General features: G+C 39.5%; 1 protein-coding gene across 2 annotated transcripts in view; it reads right to left on the minus strand.

The window, feature by feature from the left end:
* KCNAB1 (potassium voltage-gated channel subfamily A regulatory beta subunit 1) overlaps positions 1-22,409 on the minus strand; it is a 430,095-nt gene that overhangs the window by 406,995 nt on the left and 691 nt on the right. Inside the window, exon 1 of one of the 2 annotated variants that reach the window (XM_017855023.1) lies at positions 179-635. The exons of the other annotated variant lie outside the window; for it this stretch is intronic. Within the exon in view, the coding sequence (XP_017710512.1) occupies positions 179-420 (242 nt within the window). The 5' untranslated portion in view covers positions 421-635. Of the gene's footprint in view, positions 1-178; positions 636-22,409 lie in introns of those variants that run through there. 2 annotated transcript variants of the gene reach the window in all.

The following is a 22,409-nucleotide window of genomic DNA, read 5'->3' on the forward strand; positions in this document are numbered from 1 at the left end:
AAAAAAAAAAAGTAGAAGAAGAAGAAAAAAAAGAAGGCAACCCAAGAAGAGGGCTCACTGCATTTTTCTTTCTTTTTCTTACAGGGTTTTGTCTTGCTACTTCAGTCCTTATTTCTTTAATAACAACCTTTGACATCAGTGCAGTGCCCTGCTTGGATGACTTTGCAATCAGCAGTACCTGTATGCCATGCCCGTCTCTGCTCTGGTGGTTTCCCGCAACGAAATTCCATGAACATGTAGAAACTTTTCCAGATACTTCTGTTCGGCTGCTCCACTGGGCCTCACAGGTTTGCAGGCTGCCTGAGGCTGAGTCTTGGTCACTGCTAGGTGCCATCTACATTTTAGAGCCGATTCACTGGATTTTGGCAGACCCAGCTTGGGGCTAGGGATGTCTGCGCAGGCAGGTTTATACAGATGCATGTTTCAAAAACCCAAGGAAGCAAAGCTAATTGCACAGTGCTTAGCTTTAAGACTCACTGTATCTTGCTGTGAATACCTTGGGTTATCTGGCTTCAGTATGTCCCTCAAAAGGATTAGCTTGTTTTCTTTAGACCTCTCTTATCATTTTTGTAGGCGAGCAGGCTCCTACGTTCTCGACAGAGCTGTTGGTTGTGTTTCTGCCCAGGCCTGTGCATAAAGGAGCCTTTCGGGGGCCAATCACTTTTCTCATCCCTTTAAAGTACTCTGAGTCAAACGTAAGCAACTATGTATTGGCCCTGGGGAAAAAAAATATGGGAACTTTTTCCCATGTCTTTCTATTTAGGTAAAAGGAAATATTTTGGTGGGATCTGGGCCAATCTGTTTTTATAAGGACCATAAAGCCTTAGGGATGATTCATGAGTATATAATGAGGCTTCTCTAAATTATTACATATTTTGTAATCAAATAATTTTTTATACTAGTGGCATGATTCATTTGGGTGAAAGGTCCATTAACCTCTTTCAGATGTTGCTGTCAAATGATAGAAAAATATCAAGGGGTTGTAAAAGGCAAAGGGTCCACACAAATATGGCTAACTATTTTTGACAAATGTGAAGAGCAGTTCTGTGGTGCTGGAGCAACTGGATATCCATCAGCGAGGCAAAGCCAAACAACAGCAAACAAAAACAAATGAAACATTGACCTAAACCTCATCTTTATACAAAAATCAACTCAAAATTGATCATGGATTTAAATGTAAAATGTAAAACTATAAACTTGTAGGTAAAAACAGGAGAAAATACTCAGAACCTAGAGTTAAGTGAAGAATTATTAGACTTGACACCAAAAGCACAATCCATAAAAGGAAGAACTCATAAATTAGATTTCATCAACATTAACAACTTTTGCTCTATGAAATACCACGTGAAAGGGATTTTAAAAAGCAAATTACATTCTGGGAGAAAATATTTGCGAACCACATATCTGACAAAAGACTTATATCTAGAGCATACAAAGAACTCTCCAAACTCAACAATAAAAACATAAACAATCGAATTGGTAAATGGGCAAAAGATATGAACAAACATTTCACTGAAGAGAATATACAGACGGCACATAAGAGCATCAAAAGATCATTAGCCATTAGAGAAATACAAATGAAAACCACAATGAGAGATCACTGCACACCTATCACAATAGCTAAAATACAAATGGTGATAACACTAAATGCTGTCAAAGATTCAGGGAAACTGGATCCCTCATAAATTGCTGGTGGGAATGTGAAATGGTTCAGCCCCTCCAGAAAAGTTTCTTACAAGACTAAACATTCCAAACTTACTATAACACAGCAATCACACTGTTGGGTATTTATCCCAGAGAAATGAAAACGTATGTTCACATGAAAACCTGCACACAAATGTTTATAGCATCTTTATTTGTAACAGCCAAAATCTAGAAACAACTCAAATATTCCAAAATGGGTGAATGATTAAACTGTGGCATATTCATACTATGAAATACCACTCAGCAAGTAAAAGGAATGAGCTATTGGTCAAAACAACAAGTTGAATAAATCTCGAGAGCCTTATGCTGAGTAGGAAAAAAAAAAAAAAAAAAAAAAAAACTAATACCAAAAGGTTACATTTTGGAATCTGTATCATTCCATATATATAACATTCTCGAAATGGCAAAATTGTAGCTAGAGAGGAATAACAAATTAATAATGCCATGGGTTAGAAAAGACGAAAGGGAAGAAGATGGCTGTGGCTATGAAAGGGTAAAGGTGGGATTCTTGTGATGGAACTGCTGTGTCTTCATTATGGTAGTGGTCACATCAATCAATACATGCAACAAAACTGCATGGAATTAAATATAAATACACAAAAATGAGTGCATATAATATGGGTGAAATCTGAACAAGGGCAGGGGATTGTATCATCATCCATTTCCTGATTGTGCTATTGAACTGTGGCTAGGCAAGATACCACCATTTGGGGACACTAGGCAAAGGATATATGGAATCTCTCTATTGCTTCTTATACCTGCATGTGAATAAACAGTTATCTCAAAATTAAAAGTTAAAAAAAAAAAAAGCAAAGAAACTCCTCACATATGGGTTTTTCTACCACATGATTCCAGCTGTGACTTTCCTCCAGCCATGACTCCTGGACATAAACTGTTCATTTGGTCTAATAGGCTTCACACTCCCACCTCCCACCAGCCATCACATCTTACATCTTTGCTGACATGAATCTCCACACACACGCACATGCTCCCTTAAAGCTCACCTCCTCTAGGAATTCTTCCCAGCCCCTGGCACACAATTATTCGTTGAAATTCCACTTGCAACTCAAATCTAAAGCCCTCACTTGACACTTCTAAACTGTTTCACAAACATTTGCACACCGCTTGTGATTTCTGCCATATTTTTGTATATCCTATACCATTATTTATTTACTATTTGGAATTGCTTTTTCTACCTAAATGAATTTTTTAGTGTTATGGACTGAATGTTTGCATTCCTCCCAAAATTCATATGTGGAAATCCTAACTTCCAGTGTGATGATATTAGGATACAGGGCCTTTGGGAGGTGAGCGAGTTGTGATCTCGGAGCCCTCAGAATGGGATTAGTGCCCTTATAAGAAGAGGCCAAAGGTAGCTTACTCCCTTTCCACCATGTAAGGACACTGGAAGGAGAGAACAGTGGCCCTTCAACCGGGAAGAGGGCCCTTACCGAGAACCTGACCCAGGTGGCACCCTGATCTCAGACTTCAGCCTCTAGAACTCTGAGAAATTAATGTGTGTTGTTTAAGCCACTAAGTCTATGGTAACAGCCTGAACTAAGACATTTAGTTAGGAAACATTATATTACTACCACCATAAACAGAAAAACCTTGTTACTTGTAATAAAATAGAATGTAGTCTGTAAAAAAATGCAATCAAAATGAAGAATGTTATTACATTGCAGCTGGATATTTAGTGTCCAGAGGCTTGGGATCAGAGTCTTAACTCTTTTTATCTTTTATTGACAAAGATTTAAAAGTATTAGAGAGGTTTTAAAGATAATTTAGCACAAATCTGAGTTTTCTCTTCCCTCCTTTTTAAATAATGAGAAAAGAAACAAAAGGAAATTGAAACAGCAATATACTACATTTATAAAGTGAATCAGTTATTTAATGCCATATGAGTGGTACTTGTACCTTCTTTGGGAAACAAAAACATAATATGCTGTCCCAGAGTATGAGATACCTCTCTTGCAAGTGTACCTCTTAACTCCCCATCCAGATTATAAGGCCTTTTAGGGAAGGAACTGTACCTGATACAAGCTTGTAAACTCCAGTTATAATGATCAGAATGATGCTTTGTGCACAGTCAACATTGCATAGAGATTAACAATTTCCTTGCTTTAATTTTAAACTCCCAATAGCTACCTTTTCTCTCATAAACCTATTTCCATTTTCACCCTAGCAGCCAAAGCCCTGAGCATGAAAGAAGAAATAAGAGCTTGTAAAGAAAAGGTCAGAAAAGCTAGGAAACACACACACACACACACACACACACACACACACACACATGGAGTACAATGGAGTTAGGGAGAAATTAGCATTCCCAAGTAAAGTTGCACCATTGACATCACTTATGGTAGCCACCAGTTAAATCTGACTGTGAGCCATGAAAGTGGTTCCTCCAGGGCTGAGAACACCTGGAGGTTGAGGCAGTGGTGCCAGTGGAGGGCTAAGGAAGAAACACAGGTGAACCAGGAAAGCAGTTTCTAAAACATGGGGCAGGAGCCTTCTCCCATGTGTCCCTCTTTTTTTGTCCTCCAAATTTGGAACTGGGCCCGGGAAAGGAGAGAGAAATGAGAAAGGCAATATTTGTCTGGAACTGAAGTTTCTTTTCACAAAGTTCCAAAAGCAGGTCAATGTCATAAAAGGCCGCAGTTTAAAGGTGGAGGATAGAAACTGTATTTAATAAGAGAACTATCTATCCCTTCAGTTGTCAATACAAATTAAGACCAATTTTAAGTTCAATGTGGTAAGACTGTACGAAATGCCTCTGAGCAGCTGAGAAGGACAGCTGTCTTTCTTGCTTTCCTTCTGTGTCTCAAGAACGATGATTTTCATATTCTTTTTAGAATATTTAAGTACTGTGCAATCACATGGTCAGCAGAGTGTAGGAAAAAACAGGACCATGTGATGAGACAGGTGCTGCCTGCCCCGTCCTGCTGATGAGGCATGGGAGGTCCGGGACACAGAAGCCACATATAGAAGCTCCCACAGCTCTGGGTGGCGGGCAGCCTTCATCTATACCTGTTCAGGATTCATAAACAATAGTGTGACCTTGGGCAGGTCTTGACCTTTCTGATCCCTTAGTTTCTTTACAGGCTCAGACTTAGGTAATCTCTAAGATTCTTCTAATCTACATCTGATGTTCTGTGCATCTTAAAAGTAATTGCTCTAATCATACTATAGAGGTGATGACCCTTCCACCTGTGTAACTGGCGAGACTCGGAGTCCATGAATTATTCACCAGTCATGAAAGATACCAGGCCCATGAGATTTATGTTATTCTTGGAATATAGCAAACACCTTTATAGCCTAGTTTTAAATGTTTCTTGGCTAAGGAGGTGATTTGTTGAACACTGTATATCTCGGACATGTTGCAGTCATCCAAGAATCGTCCAGGTCTAAAATAAAAACTGAGGCCAGAGCTGGTGGGGCTAGAGGAGTGGGAATGCACTGCCACCGCTGGGGTGGAGAAGTATTGGGACCACCCAAGTCAATTTGGACAAGGGACACCAGACTACAGTCCAGAGCATATTTTACTATTGTGATTATTTACAGGAACTTCCTCTTTCTGCTCTTGTTCGCGTGTTCGCTCACTAGCCCTCTGTAGGTGGTGCTGTGAGATGTCTGCCTTCATCTCACTGGGAACCTTCTAAAGGGATTTCTCCTCCTGTCACTGCCATCTTCTCTTCACCTTTGCCAGAGCTACCTTGGGGTCTAGCTGTATGTGGTGAGACTACAGCTAAGTACAGTATGTGTGTGTTGTGTTGAAAAAACACAATGCATAAAACATTGCCTTTGCCCTCAAGGAGCTGTCAGTGGAGGAGAGGAGAGAAACCAGTAAAGATTACAAAGTGATGTGATATGAGCAAAGATAGAGGCAATCGCTAAGGCTAAACCCAGTCTGGGAAAAGAGCAGAGGATCAGAGAAGATACCCTGAGACAACATCAGCAGTAAAGGTAAAGGGTGGGAGGAGTGGAGGGAGTTCTTCCAGAAATTTGTAATCCAGGCTGGGCACAGTGGCTCATGCCTGTAATCCCAGCATTTTGGGAGGCCAAGGTGGGTGGATCATCTGAGGTCAGCAGTTCGAGACCAATCTGGCCAACATGGCGAAACCTCGTCTCTACTAAAAATACAAAAAAAAAAAAAAAAAAAAAATTAGCCAGATGTGGCAGCGGGTGCCTATAATGCCAGCTACTCGGAAGGGTGAGGCAGGAGTATTGCTTGAACCTAGGGGGCGGAGGTTGTGGTGAGATCACACAAGTGCACTCCAGCCTGGGTGACAGAGCGAAACTCTGTCTCAAAAATAAAGAAGAAGAAGAAGTTTGCAGTCCATCAAGAAATCTAATGTTAAATGTCTCTATCATTCATTGGTGCTTTTCTAGACAATCCCTCACATCTCCTGTTAGTCTAGATTTTCTCAGCAAATACAACACAACAGTGCTCGTAGGATAGGGGAGGGGCTGCATGTTACAGTGCATGGGAGTACAGCACATGACTAATGGAGGGCCTCTATGGAGCCAGCCTTAGCTCCTTCTCCCTGGCATCCAAAGGCAGCATCTTCAGTCTCATCTGATTCCTTTTCCTTATCGTTACTGCTTATCTATTGTATACTCCTGCATTACAGCATAAAAACAACCCCTCCCCAATGTATGACACATTACACATTATAACCTTGCTTTAGACAAACTTAGTAGGAGTGAGAGGATAGAAAAAATAACTATTTGGTACTAGGCTTAGTACCTAGATCATGAAATAATCTGTACAACAAACCCGTTACACAAGTTTACCCATGTAACAAACCTTTGCATGTACCCCCAAACCAAAAATGAAAGTTAAAAGAAAAAAGAAAGAAAAAGAGTGAGCACACTTATTGGTGACTAGGTCTATAGATCTCTACCTTGGTCATAGAGGGTTTGTAGGCAAGACTGGCCCTTGATATTTAACTACTATTCTGCATTGATCCCACAGTCCTCAACTAGAAAGCATCTTTGAGTAGAGCTCTGGCATTTGTAGCAAAAACTTCCTCACCTTCTTTGGGCATGATGACTCTCTTGCTCTTTATTCAAAGGTTCCCAAAAGATGCCAAAATGTAGCGTTAGTCTAAAGCTAAAGGAAGGGAAATGGTCCATGGGGCCAGATGTGCAAAAGTGCACAATGTGGCCAGAAATACCTCAAAACGTGGCAGTTAGAAGCAATGACTACTTTGGAAGAGAAGTAGGTGAGCAGTGTGGAAAGGATGGTAGATGAGGCCTCAGTCGCATTATTTAGCCTCTAGGCTCTCTTTTTAAGTAATGTTGAGCCATGGAAGGTTTGACAGCATGATCGTATGTGGTCTCATGCTGTTAAGTCAACACTGAAGTAATGCTTCCAGGGTGCTGAGATCACCTTCTCCTTTATCCCAATCTGCATTGGCCTGGCTTAGGGGAATTTCCACAGAGAGAGTAGAGTATGGTAGAAAGAGCACAGGCTATGAAGTCAGGAAGACTTGGGTTCAAATCTTGCCACTACAGCCCACCAGTGGGCACTTTCTGAGTCCCAGTTTCTTCCCCTGGAAACTACAGCTTATCATATTACCTAATAGGGTTGTTGTAAAAATTATAAGAAATATTGTATTTGATGTAACTAGTACAGAATAAATGGCTCAATAAATGGTGATTATTATTATAATACCTGCAATGCTGTCAGTGTCTAAGGGTTACCACATACACTACACAACTCCAAGGACTGCCATCCAAATTTTAACCCACGTGCATTGTGCCCCCTAGTGTTGTGCAGTGCACAGCACACACAGTTATATGTGGGAGACTCAGACTTCTAACAAGCAATAATTTTCAGGGGACATCAATGCTATGGGCTGCATGATTATAAAATGGTTAGGGATGGCTTTAAATATGACTTTCTCCCTTGCTAAAGAGAAATGAGAGGTTATCTGAATAATGCTTATTTTTTCTTCATCTAGCAAGAAATACCTCCATCACTCCTTAAGTGCCTACTCAGAAAGCAGTTTTGAAAGTTGCAAAGAAGTCCACGTATTTTGCCACTGGTGCCACACACTCTGCCATGGGGCTCATCTATCTTCTTCAGCATGTTATTTCTATGGGGTCTGGAACTTGTCTGTGACAAGGCCTTGGAGGCTGGGGTGCAGAATGGCACCATTAAAAGTAATTCTCAGCTACAAAAGCAAGTCTCAAATTGTATATTTTCAGTTTTGTGGTATCATACACTAAGAAGTCTCCCTGGAATCATTCCATCCAAAGCAATCTCTCTCTTCATCTTCTAGTCACTTACGATTAATCTAGAACATCTAGGAGTCTAACTAGAGCTAGAAGAACTCTGAAAAATAAACTGATTTAATTATCTTGTTTTACAAATAAGGTAATAGACTTCCAGGTAAATTGGCACTATTAAGCAGTCATTATTGTAAGGACTGGAATAAAGTGCAAGTTCCCAGGAGCAGGGGCTTAGTGGACCAGGGCTTAAATCCTTGCCTGGCAGCCTAATGCTTGCATGATTTGAATACTCTCTGAGTCAATTAGCTTTCTCTGGGGAAAAAAAATGGGGAAAACAAAAGCTAAACTAGGCTGGGTGCGATGGCGCATTCTTGTAATCCCAGCATTTTGGGAGGCTGAGCTAGGAGGATCGCTTGAGGTCAGGAGTTCTAGATCAGCCTGACCAACATGGTGAAACTCCGTCTCTACTAAAAAAAAAAAAAAAAAAAAAAAAAAAAAAAAATTAGCTGGGTGTGGTGGCAGGAGCCTGTAATTCCAGCTACTAGGGAGGCTGAGGCATGAGAATCGCTTGAACCCAGGAAGCAGAGGTTGCAGTGAGGTGAGATTATGCCACTGCATTCCAGCCTGGGCTGCAGAGTGAGACTCCGTCATGAAGAAAAAAAAAAGAAAATGAAAAAAGAAAACTAAATCAGTTTATATATTTTGAAGTCCCAAATATACCATCCTGCCTCTTGATGTGTCATTTCACTGTATAATAATTGTACATGTTTAATCACCAAAGTTCCAAGGCAAAACTGTTGAAAAAACAATCCACTGAAAAGGCCTCTGTGTGTCTCTGCTACAGAAGACAAATGAATAGTTTCACTTTGTTTACTCTATTTGTGCTAGAATGTTTTCTTTGGCTGAGAAATGTATAAAATGTAGACTACAAGCATCCCATCAACATTTTGAAATATTGTGTTCTACATGGTTTGCTTTTATAAAATCTCTATGGTTTACTCCAAGATAAACATAAACTTGAAGTAATTTCAGCATTTGACATTTTCCCAAACAGATTCAAATGTTAGTTCAAATAGAGTAACAACTGAATTTTTAGAGATCACCTTTTTTAGAAACCTTGCCAGATAAAACACAACCAAGAATGAATGAATGAACAAATAAGATATCCCAAAGCCCATATTTCAAACCTCCTGGTTGATTACCTCAATTCATAAACCATGTATTCTTTCTTGAACATAATTTGAGCAAGACTGGATTTCTTATTTCCCATTCCTCCCTAAAGTAACGATAGCAAATCAGATGAAAAGAACTATTAAAGGCAGGCATCCTGACAGCAGCAAGAAAAGCTTACAGCAAGGTAAGGATACAGAAAAAATAATAGAGGAAGAAAAAACTCAGAAGTCAAAATTTAAAAATAAAATAGCAAAATGAGGCCTCCAATTTTCAAGACAGCTAGCTCCATGTGCTTCAATAGCCCCTGAGGAGATTTTAACACAGCACAATAGCCGACATTTATTAAGATAAATGAGAGTTGTCAAGTTGTTTCTTCAGGTTTAGAAAGTTAAAATAAAGCCTTGATACTTAAATTAGAAAGTTTCAGGTATTAGAAAAAAATCACTTGGGTGAAAATTCATTCTCTGACAATGTCAGATGAATGAGGCTTAATTGGGAATATTTCCTGCATTTAGAAATGTTATCAGGCCCATCCTCATAACTTTTTTCCCCATTAATAGCAATTTGGTGGGTTAACCTAAAAAAAAAAAAAAAAAGTCAACCAATTTGTTCTCAAGCTGCCGATTACATGTTTCTTTCCCTCAGCCGTTTCTTACCTGTCTCCTTATTGGTTTGCATTCCCACAAACCCCCATGCATTCTCGTATAAGTCTAGTTGAAATGCGCATCTTAAGTGTATTTTTTCCTGATGCCTCTCTTTCCTGTCTCCCTGCCTCCCGATGTAACTAATCACACCTTTACCTGAATTTTATAGCAGTTTCTTCACACTTCTAAGATCACACCAAAAAACTTTACTGTAGTGTTGTCTTCCCTGAAAAGATCCCAGGATCATTCAGGGCAAGAAGCCCTGACTCCGCATCCCTGTATCCTCAGAACTGGAACATGGTAGATGCTCCAGCTTCCTGAATAAATTCTGTTTAATTTTCTAGTTTGATTGCTAGAAACTATTTCAATGTTACATATATGGTCATGAAAGAACGTCCTTAAATGTAAGTATATTTTTTCCTTTTTAAAAAACTAATTCTGAATGTTAACTTCATTGAAAATTCATTTAACTGAAAATACTTTTAAAACACATTCGGTACTTCTTTTAGATAAATGACCATCTGGAATGTAAAATATCGCAAACAGATTTAAGCATTTAATATTTTGCTCAACAGCAACTGGTGTTTGGATAGTCACATCGTTCAAATTACTAAGCTTGGAGACAGAAAGAGCTGATCTTTCTAACACATCCCACTTGTAGAATTGTTTGTGCTGACTCTCACCTCCTTAATCCCAGAGGTAATTAAATAATTCAACAGCCCTTTGGACAGCTTGTTTCATACTTAATGTCCATTGCTGTCATCAAATTAAATATAAAGATTAAGCTACAAAATGTACCTTAGGCTTTGATTTTTTTAAGGAAATATTTCACATGGGAGATATTTGTAATAAAAAGTCTCTTGCATACAAACCATATTTTCTTAACCTATTATTCTCCAAATTCCTCATTAATTCTGCACAAAAATGTATATATACCTTGATTGAGGATGGTGATTCAAAGAAGAATGCCAGAATATCATTGAGGATATGCAATTTTATTTAACAACATTATATTCAAAACCATGCTGTCTCCTGCTTCTGGGAGCAAAGTGATTATCTTGTCTGTTGTTATGAATCCTGGAGGTACATTATAGAAAAACCTGTGTAATTATTATATTGTTTAAATGAACACAGTGTTGTAGAAGCTCCTCTTAAAAACATGCACCTTATCTGTTCTGAAATAACAGACTGAATTAGTGAGCTCTCCTGACTCTCCGCAAGCGCTCCCTGAGCCTTGTTTCCATGTGCCTGATCCTGCCTCCTGAGACATCAGACCATGTCTGTGGCACCAGAGTCTGTGGCTGTTACCATGGAAAGGGATGGCCTTGCAGCAACTCCATCTCACAATGGAATGAAGGAGGAATAAAACATGAGCTGCCAAGAGCCTCATCCAGTCATGAGTGAGCCTCAGGGCAATGAGGAAAACTCTGACAGGTTCAAAATGAGAGCTGATGCTCATAGACTGACATAAGGAAGGCTGCTTACTTCATCAGTGTTCCACTGCCAGATGGATATCAGATGACCATCTACAGGTCTCTGAAGTGTCATCGGCCTTCTCAGTGAAACAGGAAAGTTGAGATCCAAACAAAGAAGCCAGAAGAGATTGACCCACCATGTGGCTCAGGAAAGGTCAGGTCAAGGGGTCTAGTTTGAACAAGGGGAATAACATTGAAAGTAAAGGAATGCCTTGGTCTCTCCATGTTATGGAAAATAGCCAAACTCTATCTTAGAAGCTCCATAACCCTGTTTAAAACACAGCTCTGTGGCAGAAATGGACCTGGGATTCACCATGCCCACTTCTCTTCCTTCCAAGGCATACATTTATAACTACAATTCCCAGCCTGCCTTGCAGTTGAATGTGGTCATGTGGCTGAATTTCAGTCAACATTGCCTCTGCCTGCAGGTACCACTTACAGGCCTGGCTCACAACATGGGCTCTTCACCTACTCCTCCCATACTCCTCTCTTGATCCATGTCAGTGCTCAACTATGGGCCAGCTTAGAAAACAAAAGATGAAGATGATAGAATTTTCATCAGCCCAAGACCCACCTGACTGGACCCTTCCCACCCCTGATTGGACTTACATAAATAAGAAACAGACTTTCTCTTTTTTGAAACAAGGTCTCACTGTGCTGTCCAGGCTGGTCTCAAACTCCTGGTCTCAAGTAATCCTCCCATATCTGCTTCCTGAGTAGCTAGGACTACCATTGTGAGCCACCATTGTACCCAGCTTGAAATAAACTTTCTAATTTCAAAGTATTGAGGTTTCAGGATTTTGCAGCTAGGGTTACCTTTAATAAAAATAAAGCACTTTATTTTGTAGAAGGCATTCACCTACAGCCTATCCAGAATAAGCATTTGGGAGCCATTCCTGGATTGGAAACCAGAGCCAGATATCTGGCGGGAAGCCTAGTTTAATTTTTTGGAGACTGAAGAAATATTTGGCAAGTTTCTGTTTGAAATTAGGTCACAATGTGTGTACCAATGCACAAAAAGCTCCTAATTTCTCTTGCCATGGGATGGAGGTATTTCTGTAAAACTGACACCTGACGACATTTCACATACCTGGGGAGGCTGTTGGGGAAAGCTGTGTTTCAACTGCCATCTCCAAAGAAATATGAGTAAGTGCTCCTCAAAACCGTGTTGTTTCCTCCTCCCATGCAGCAAAAACACACAATACAATGGTAAAAATCCCTGGCAGGAAATTAGCACATGCCATTCAGTGACAACCACAGTCTACAATTTGAAAGACCCGGGCAGCTATTGCTGTCTAGCTCTCAGAGCTAGGATGAGAAGGAGGTGGCCAAAGACTGACTTAAACTCAAATTCTGAAATTGAATTAAATTTATCTTATAAGGGATGCCACTTGGGTGCCTCCTCAGGCCTCTGCACTTACACAGATCTTTCGATGGAAACAGCTTCTGGGGGAGAAAAGCCCGAGGAAATATAAAAATCCATAGTTCACCCTATGACACAACCCTTTGCTATCCACCCAAGTGACTTTCCAACGTTTCAGCCTCCCAGCCTTTTGATAGACAGGTGCAGGGCAAGAAGCAAAGACTTCAAATGGGAGGGGAAGACATGACTGCCACATCTCGAGTTACAGAACCTTATAGTGTGGTGGAAAGTGAAGGTGAAAAGTGAAATTACTAAAGTGACATCTTTGTAGTGATCTATAATCAACCCAAACTAGGGGGGAGACATTCTGTTGAGCTAAGATGTGCATCTGCAGTCTGCAGCCTGATTCTCCAGATTCAAGTACTGGCTTTATCACATACTTAACCGGCTAACGTTGGGCAGGATCATTTTTAAGGCTCAATTTCCTTCCACAAAGTGGAGATCATAAAAATAGGCATCACATGCACATGGATCATTGGGAAGGAATCAATGGAATATCTAAGGAATGTGCTAGCTATATAATAAATAATCAATAAACAGTTGTTGATATTAGGAAAAGAAGGCAGATGTCATGGACTTTGGTCAGCTCACCCAGGAAGGCTTGTTCAAGGTCAAGGAATGAAGCATGGCTGTATCTACCCCTATGTTTACTAGAAGAACAGATTAGGGGTAACCACGCTCTTAAGCCGTGTTCTAAGCTGACTTAGAGACCATGTCCAGTGCAGAAGGTAATAAAAATAATAACGAACACACAGATGGTGGTTTATAACATACAGAGTATTTTCACATATACTTTGGATCTAATCTTTAAAATCCTAGAAGATGGATAACATAGATGTTTTCATTTCTACCATATAGCTGACAAAATCAAGGCTTGGAGAGAAGAGGTGTTTTGCTAAAATCCACACAACCTGCCAGAAACAGAGCTAGGATTTAAATCTAGGCCTTTCTATTCCAGAGACAAGAGATGGATCCACTGTGCATGAAGAGAGGAAATGTGAGACAGACAAGGTGTTTGATCCATGTTAATCAGAAAAGATTTTAAATCAGGGTATGAATGACAATCTTAGAAGAACAAGGTTGTAAGTGAAGCAAGGAGGGAAGCAGCATGTCAAGACCATTTGCTAAGGCTTGGAGAATTTTTCCAAGCTTAAGGAGCTCATAGAGGGACTCTTAGCTAAAGGAAGATCAGGGAGGCAAAATAACAGAGGGCCTGATGGCACTTCAAAGGGGAATAGTAATTATGGCTTTTGCTGAAGGCCCCTTCCTATGCACTCAGCACTATGCTAAAACTTTTATGGATATTATCTCATTTAATCTTCTCAACTCTACGAATATGTAACCCTGTTATTCTGATTTTACTGGTGAGAAGACTGAGGTTCCAGTTCACATAGATTGTAAGGGGTTGACTTTAGACCTAAGTCAGTCTGACATCAGAACTTATATTAATGTGTCCCCAGTTTGTATATCCACGGCGACTTACAGAGGAGGCAAGAGGCACAACGTCTCTAACTGGCTAATACCACAACCGCACAACAACGTGAAAAGTAAATGTGAAAACTTAATAAGCCAAGCTGTATAAAATACAACTAAGCTGTATAGCTAAGGCTAAATTTAAACTCATGGTATGATATCACCACACCCCAGAGAAGCAGAGTATTCAGTACATAGAGACAGAACGAGAAAGGTTGACCTTGGATATGGAGTAGAATAACAAAGGCTCAAAGAGATAACCTGGAACATAGTTGAGCATATTCAGCAGGGAGGTAGCTCAGGGAATATTTCATCCCCTTAATGAGAAAAGAAGAAAAAAAAAATCAAAAATTGACAGAAAATGAATAGGCAGAACCACACTCTCCTTCACTGAAGGATATGGGTTGTAACAAGACTATGAGGTTGTTGTATGAATTAAACAGAATGACTATAAAAAGCCCCTGGAAGAAGCATGATGCTTTATAAATGCTTAATAATTATGAAGGAGATGAAAGAAATAGTCCTTTGTGTATCACCTTGAGGATTTTTGTCAGATCTGAATTCCACCACTACTCATAGTTAGTGAATGTTTTCCTATAAACTGCCTCATTTATTTTAAAACTTATCCTTGTGCCCTGCTATAATAGCCATGAATTCATAGATTTTAGGTGTATGTTATACATTTCTTCCTAATAGTCATGAAAATGAATTATCAACCCATTGAAAGATTTAATTTCCACGTGCCCCCAAAAATCATCTCTGGCACAATTAGAGTGCCATAGTTTGGAAAACATTGAAAGCATGTAAAGAAGCCAGACAAGGAACCAGGAGACCTGGGATGTGGGCCTAGATGATCATGTATGTTGCCTTTATGAGGTAAATTGCCTCATAGGAAAGTAGGAGAACACTGGCTCTATGTTGTGTGAAGGCAAATGAGATAATGCATGAGAAGACATTTTATAAACAAGGATACTACAAATTGTAGGTATTTGTGTTACTCTGTCTCCTTCTACTAAAGAACACTTTTTAAAAAATTAAACATCTGTCAGTAATCAACCAATCACTAAAATAACACACTCTGAAAATCAAAGAGAATTTTTCTCCTTCTTGTCCAACTTCAAAACAAAGCATCACCTCGTCCCCTTTTTCTTTGAGAGATACTTCAATTGCACTGTCTCTATAAACAACACAGTGTGCCCCTTTGGTCAGGTTTATGTCATTACACTCTGCAGGCTCAAAGCTGGACAAAGCTCAAGGGATCATCTCGTCTAGTCTCATTATTTTACAGAGGAGGCACTGAGTTCTGGAGAACTTTAAAAACCTTACTTATGACCACACTACAAAATGGGATTTGAATCATGACTCCCGGCCCCCCTCAACCAATTTTCCTACTGTTACATGAGCCCATTCCCTGGAATGGCAGAGAGATCTCAGAGAAAGAGGAGCCAGAGCTTATGCTCTATCTAATTTATCAATGGCCAGTTAGGAAAGAACCCTATGGGCAAGTCAGAAGACCAAGATAGAGGCACTGCCTTCTAGGTGTCCACAGTCATTCAGAAGAAACCAGACACACACACACACACACACACACACTTTAGTCTGACTCAGTTTTGTCAAAGTAACCAAAAAAAGCAGTCACAGGGTTGCAGACTGAATCAAGCCCCTGTGCATTTGGCTGCTCCTCTGGAGTGATGTGCCTGTCTAGGGATGTCCACTTCCAACTCATCACCCTGGTGGTGCAGCTACACATGGTAATGGCAGCCTCATGCCCAAGTCAAAGGACATCATCACCATCTTTAGTGACCATGGCAACTCCAACACTCCCCAGAGGCTGCTGCTGGGATGCTGTAACTTTCTCTGGCTACCTAAATCCTGTCCTGTTGATGTTCACCCTTCCACTCCTAGCCCAATCATTCAGTGGTCCAAGATTTTCTCTAACATGCAAAACAACAGAACGATGAGCTAGGAGGCAATCTTTCTAGCATATAACTAAAATCACAGTAAACTACATTAAAATGTCCTCATATTCCAATATCTCTGAAAAAATACTTCTTTGTGACTGCTCATACAAATATGACAAGAATTACAGCCTTAGGAAGAATGTGTCTGCTCTAAGAAATAGATATCTTTTAGAAAAGGAAGAGCTTTCTCTTCAACAACAACAAAAAATGAATTAATAGCCTTTTCTAGGAAAAAAAATATTGGTTTGAATAATTTAGAGTCATTCCATTGTAGCTCACTTCCATCCTTCCATACTCCATCCCAGATACCATCTTACTGATACTGTCCACTATGTTCCAGGAATGTGGAAAAGGAGGAAAGTGGCAGAGAGGAGCACCAAAATTGGTTGAGTGTCTAATCTATACCAGATGATTTACATCATTTCATGGAATCCTTACAGCAGTCTTATTAGCTAGATATTTTTATGCCCATTTACAGAATCAGTGTGACCACACTCCAGAAAAGAGAGGCATCCCTACTTTTGGCATCTCCAATAACAGTCTCATGATCATAGCAAAGGCATAGATCATGTGTCAGGAATGATGCTAAGACCTTTGTATAATATCATATTTACTACTGTGTGTGCCCACTGCTGTTCTGTGAGTTTTACTTACTTAAGTCATTTGAGCTCCTATAACAACCCTAAGGTATTACTGTCATCATTACCCACTTTTTATAGCTGAGAAGACTAAATCACATAGCTGGTAAGTGGTAGAGCCAGGGCTTGAACCCAGCAGCCTAGCTCCAGGATCTGTGGCCTCAACCAAAACCAATTGCTTCTCTCAGGCAAGGGGCTTACCCAGAGCCTCCAGGCTAGTAAGTGGTACTGCTGAGATGCAATCTGCTGGCTACCAGACTCCAGAGCTTCATTTTCATCACCAGGCCCAACTACACTTCACTTTGCCAAAGCTAATACCTGCATTTGATACCCAAGAGGCTCCCCCTCCTTGGGGATCTGGGGACGAATTTGCTCTATTCTTTGCATTACACACATTCTCTCTCCCCTGGACTCCTCCCCTCTGCCTAAAAACATCCACAGATCAGCTTTCTCCTACAAATTTCCCCCCAGACTCTACTACAGACTCCAACCATCATCCTCTCTCCTCCTCGGCATTGCCTCTTCTTGAGACTGGCCTGCACACACTGCCTGTCCTCTATGCCTGCCCTCTACCCAACTCCCCAGTCTCCAAAGTAGCCAAATGGCCTCCTCTCCTCCTGTTCTCCTGGCCACACTCCCAGATCCAGCCTGCAAGAAACTTTGAAGGATGCTGTCAGTAGCCTCGTGAACAGAAGCAGCTCTCTATCTTCATTTCCTGCCCCCTTCATCTGCACCTCTGCTCACTCTTCCCTATGCATGGATTGCCTTCCCCTCCCCATCTCCTCCTGCTCAAATCCTGCACATCTTCCAAGTCCATATCCAATTACTCCTAGGCCGCAAGCAACTAGAATCTTTTCTAATTTCATCTTTGTGTCACCTACAGGGCCTTGTACAAACAAGAATCTCAATCAATGGCTGTCGAATGTTTACTCACTGACCTCCAGCTTGATTCTTAACAAGAATATCTTCTTGCATAAACTTCTTGCATCAATTCAGATTCTTTCATAAACTCAGCCAAAGGCTTCTAAGCTCTTGGATCTCCTGCTGCCTGTTGGCAGGAACCAAGTCTACCAAACTCACCTGGAAAACTAACTGCCTTTTCTCACATAGAACCACATGCGGCCTTCTAGAAGCAAGTGTGAGTAAACACTTTCTTGGAAGTCAAGCAGTTTTGAGAGCAGAGAGAGAAAATATTAGGAGCGAGTCTCAGCATAACTACTGTCCTAGATAATAAGAAACATTCATTAAGGTGGCAAAAATCAGTATTAAAATGCTATAGCTAAGTTTTCACTCACATGTCACTTTGCCCTACTAAATGTTCCTAGTAACTCTAATTTAATAGGTTCAGTCAACTATCATTTGAAATGTGAATACAGATAGTGTTTAAAAGCTCTTTGTATACTATTTCCAAATCACTTTTCCTCAGCAGGATGGTATCCTATGAATCCTTAAAAAGCTTTTGGTGAGGACACACAAAGGTCTCTTATAAAATATTAATTGAGCACAGCAGGATGCTAGGTGCTCTTGGTGCTAGGTGAAGTATACACTTTTGTTGGGGATTTTTGGAGTCATCCATCCTTAATTTTCTTCATAGGCTTTAAATGCACCGTGTACGGTATAGGTTATATCTCAAGCCCTATTTTACAGAGTGTGAAAACAAAGCGCATTACTCTTTCAAATCACTGCACATTATCTCATTTAAGTTTTGCAATAGGTTTTTTTTTTTTTTTTTTTCAGATGGAGTCTTGCTGAGTACAAGTGGTGCAATCTCGGCTCACTGCAAACTCTGCCTGCTGGGTTCAAGCAATTCTTCTGCCTCAGCCTCCTGAATAGCTGGGACCTCAGGCATGCACCACTACATCCAGCTAATTTTTGTATTTTTAGTAGACACAAGGTTGACCAGGCTGGTCTTGAACTCCTGACCTTGCGATCTGCCTGCCTCGGCCTCCCAAAGTGCTGGTATTACAGGCATGGGCCACCATGCCTGGCCTACAACAGTTCTTTATAATGGTATTGGTCCCCTTTTGCAATCAAAGAAATTGAGAACTGGAAAAGTTCATTAAATAACCCAACAATTTGTTGAGCTATAAAACTCAGTGTTAAAGATTCCATGTAAACATTATGTAGTACAGAGAAAGCAATGAGATAGGCATTCTTGAATATTGATAGTGAGAAGGTATAATGAGAAAAATGTTTCCAGAAAGCAATTGGATAATATTCATTAATAATAAAATAAATATATATATTTGCATATCTATGTATATGTGTATATGTATATGTTTATCTATACACATATATAATACATTCATCCATTAATTGAACTTCTAGAAATAGAGCCTCAGCCAGGCGCGGTGGCTCACGCCTGTAACCCAACTCTTTGGGAGGCCAAGGGGGGCGGATCACTTGAGGTCAGGAGTTCAAGACCAGCCTGGCCAACATGGTGAAACCCCAACTCTACTAAAAATACAAAAATTAGCCGGGCCTGGTGGCACCCACCTGTAATCCTTGGGATTCTGAGGCAGGAGAATCACCTGAACCCGGGAGGCGGAGGTTGTAGTGAGTTGAGTTCGCACCACTGCACTCCAGCCTGGGTGACAGAGTGAGACTCCATCTCAAAAGAAAAAAAGAAAAAAAAAGAAATAGAGCCTAAGAAAGTAAGCAGAAATATGGTTAAAATGATACAAAGATAATTATCATAATATTATATCTAATAATGATAAATAGTATATAAAAGAAGAATGGCTAAGCAATAATATGATCATAAGATGTAGTCCTTAGAAAATGTTAAATTGTTTTTAAGACAATAAAATAGATTGGCATAATATCAAGTGAAAAAAGGAATGATATTCTGACTTTTACCCATAATCCAAACTCAAAATGTTGGGGAAAGCATGCCAAAATATTAACAATGGTGGCCTTTTCTGCTTTATATTTTTCTGTTTTCAAACTCTAGTACAAAGTTCAGATGTTACTTTTGTAAATAGAAAAAAAAAGTTATTCAAAAACAAAAATTTTTTTAAAAAACATGCCCACAGTTACACAAGCAATAAGAAGAAAAGCCAATCCTTTGCCTTCAACTCCAGAACTCTGGCCCCTGCCCCATCCTCCCTCGGTGTGCAGGGCCATGAACTGTCATCTTAAAAAAATCAGTATCACAGAGTTATCAGTCAACTCTGAGATGAACAATAAATCTGTATTAAGCAAAGTATATTAGGTTGTTTCACTATATAGTTATATGTAAATATAGCCCAGAAAAGGAGTCAGATCTACTTACCACAAACCTAATGTGCATTCCCTATCCTGCTGCCTGCAATTTTACTTCTTAAATATACCAGGACTGCTGAATCTCCCCCACCTCTAATTCTTTCTTCCAATCATTTAATAATACCCTTTGTTTCAAATATAAGTTACCATAGAATCTGGACATAAAGCAATCCTCAAATTCCTCAGGAACTAGAATTAACCTGATGTAAAATATTTTAATTCCATCTTCCAAGAAAGGAAACAAGTTTGAATTCACTAGCAATTCCTTACTGATGAACATTAACCAAAGACCCACGGAATTATTGCCAACAGCAAATGTGTCATGTCTTCAAGGACTCTTCAATACATTTCATATTCTGTCTCATAAGTAATGTTTCACAGGTGGATAAAGTTGTTAATATTTTATAAGTTAATCACATTTATCTTCTACATACAAGTTTCTAATGGAGATGTCACTCGTGGGCCATGCTATTGGAAGAAAGAATAATTGGAAGTCCAAGAAAATTTTCTGTGACTTCTCAACGACTGACATTTACGAATGAAAGAAAAATTTGGGTGACTTGGGAGATCGCACACTCTATCACTTACATTAAAATTGGAAGAGATTGCACCATCAGACATTGTCACTGTCCAGGAATCTCAAGGACTCAATAGAGGAATGCAGTTCCAACATTTGAGAGGTAAAAAAGTTGCTGGCGATGAGCAAAACTGCCTTAGTTTCCTGAGCTATGCAAACATTGAACTCTGTAATAAATGTATTTAATTTAAAAATAGAGTTAGTTCCAACTACACATACTCGCTTCTTCCTGGAAGTAATCATGCTGCAATAATAAAGAAGGATGGGACATTTTTAATTTTTGATGATGTGAGACATACCTTCACTCTTTTTCAACACTTCCACTAAACAAGGCAAACACAATGCTATTGTCAATCAGTGATGAATAACACTGCCCCACAGATTATCATAGGAGACATTAATTCCAGATCATGTCTAATCCAGTCGTTTCTGATTACAGAACAAAATATTATTGCTTAAGTGAAGTAGAAAAGGGCAGATATTTGCTTTTCCCCAAAAGTTTCTTGCTAAACTTGGTTACGTTAACTAATAAGCCACTCTGACTTGTTAAATGTTGTTCGAATGTCAGATAATAAAGAATTCTGTGGTCTTGTATCAGACTCTTTAAAGGAAATTTCTGATGTATTGTAAGTCAAGGAAAATGTTATGGAAGAAAATCATTTTCAATGCTTTCCTTTGCCACTTAACTCTTTTTCCTAGAGGCTCTTTAATAATAGCTTTAAGATTTGTAGATGTGAGATATCTAATAGTTTGAAATATGAGATATGTAACGAGATACACCCCAACACTAACAAGCTCATTCAAACTTTCTTTAAATGAGACTATTCTCCTTGAGTCTTCCTCCCATGTACCCCAAATGTGGGCCCAACAGCATATACAAGAGCTTCAGACAAACCACTCTGGCCATGAATACCAAATGTATTTCACAGAACATTTCCAGAAGCTTTATTTTGTGCTAATTTTAAATGTTGATTTTGAATAATAGTTTAGGTTTTAAAATATCTATTTATTGCTGCCTTGAGAAAGAGAAAATGAAAGTTAGTTGAGGAGTTTTAAAGTGTATGTACAAGTTTTTAGTCTATATGCACAAGTTAATTCAATTACTAAATAAGTTTTTCTGTAGTGTCTCTTGGAATTAGAAATATAGACAGAAAGGCAGCTCAGAGTCCACTGGATGCTTTGATACAGGCTGCATTGCAGAATGTCAGTGCTACCATACAGTCTCTACAAAAGGAGTTTTCCATACTTTGATCAAGTAATTGGAACCATTTTCATCTCAAATGAATTTTTATTACCATTTAATAAGATAGCTATTCTAGGCTTTATTTTCACAGTACTTTTTCTTCCAAAATTATCTTTAATTCCTAAGAGATTTTTTGCACAAATTATAGAAAATAAGCATCCTTAAATTTCAGGACTCCAGACGCTTTTTACTCAGTACGTTTTGCCTTGGAACACTGGGATTTGTGAAATTATCCTTCCTCTGCTTTATTTGAAGCTGAGGCTGAGAAAAGAACAGAAAGAAAACCCATAGAGATTTGCCTTATATTTATCTCTTTTTTAAAAGGTACCTTTTTCTCCTGATGTTATCTGTCTTAGACATGGGACTCAGATCCCTGTATTGGTGGTATCTCCCATTCTGCATCCCTATAGGCAGCCGGACCCCTCATTCAACAAGTTCACACTACTCAACTACACACTTTCAAACAGGCAAAACAAATGTGCTTCCCTCATCCCCAAGTTCTCAGAGTAAAGGAAATGCTGAAAGATTGCAAACTCTTTTTTGCAGTCATTTTGGAAGGGAGCATTTTCCTACCATCTCTGAATTCCTCTGATTTTA

Source organism: Rhinopithecus bieti, unplaced genomic scaffold, assembly GCF_001698545.2.
Source record: "Rhinopithecus bieti isolate Rb0 unplaced genomic scaffold, ASM169854v2 scaffold_2454, whole genome shotgun sequence".
NCBI classification, from domain to species: Eukaryota; Metazoa; Chordata; class Mammalia; order Primates; family Cercopithecidae; genus Rhinopithecus; species Rhinopithecus bieti.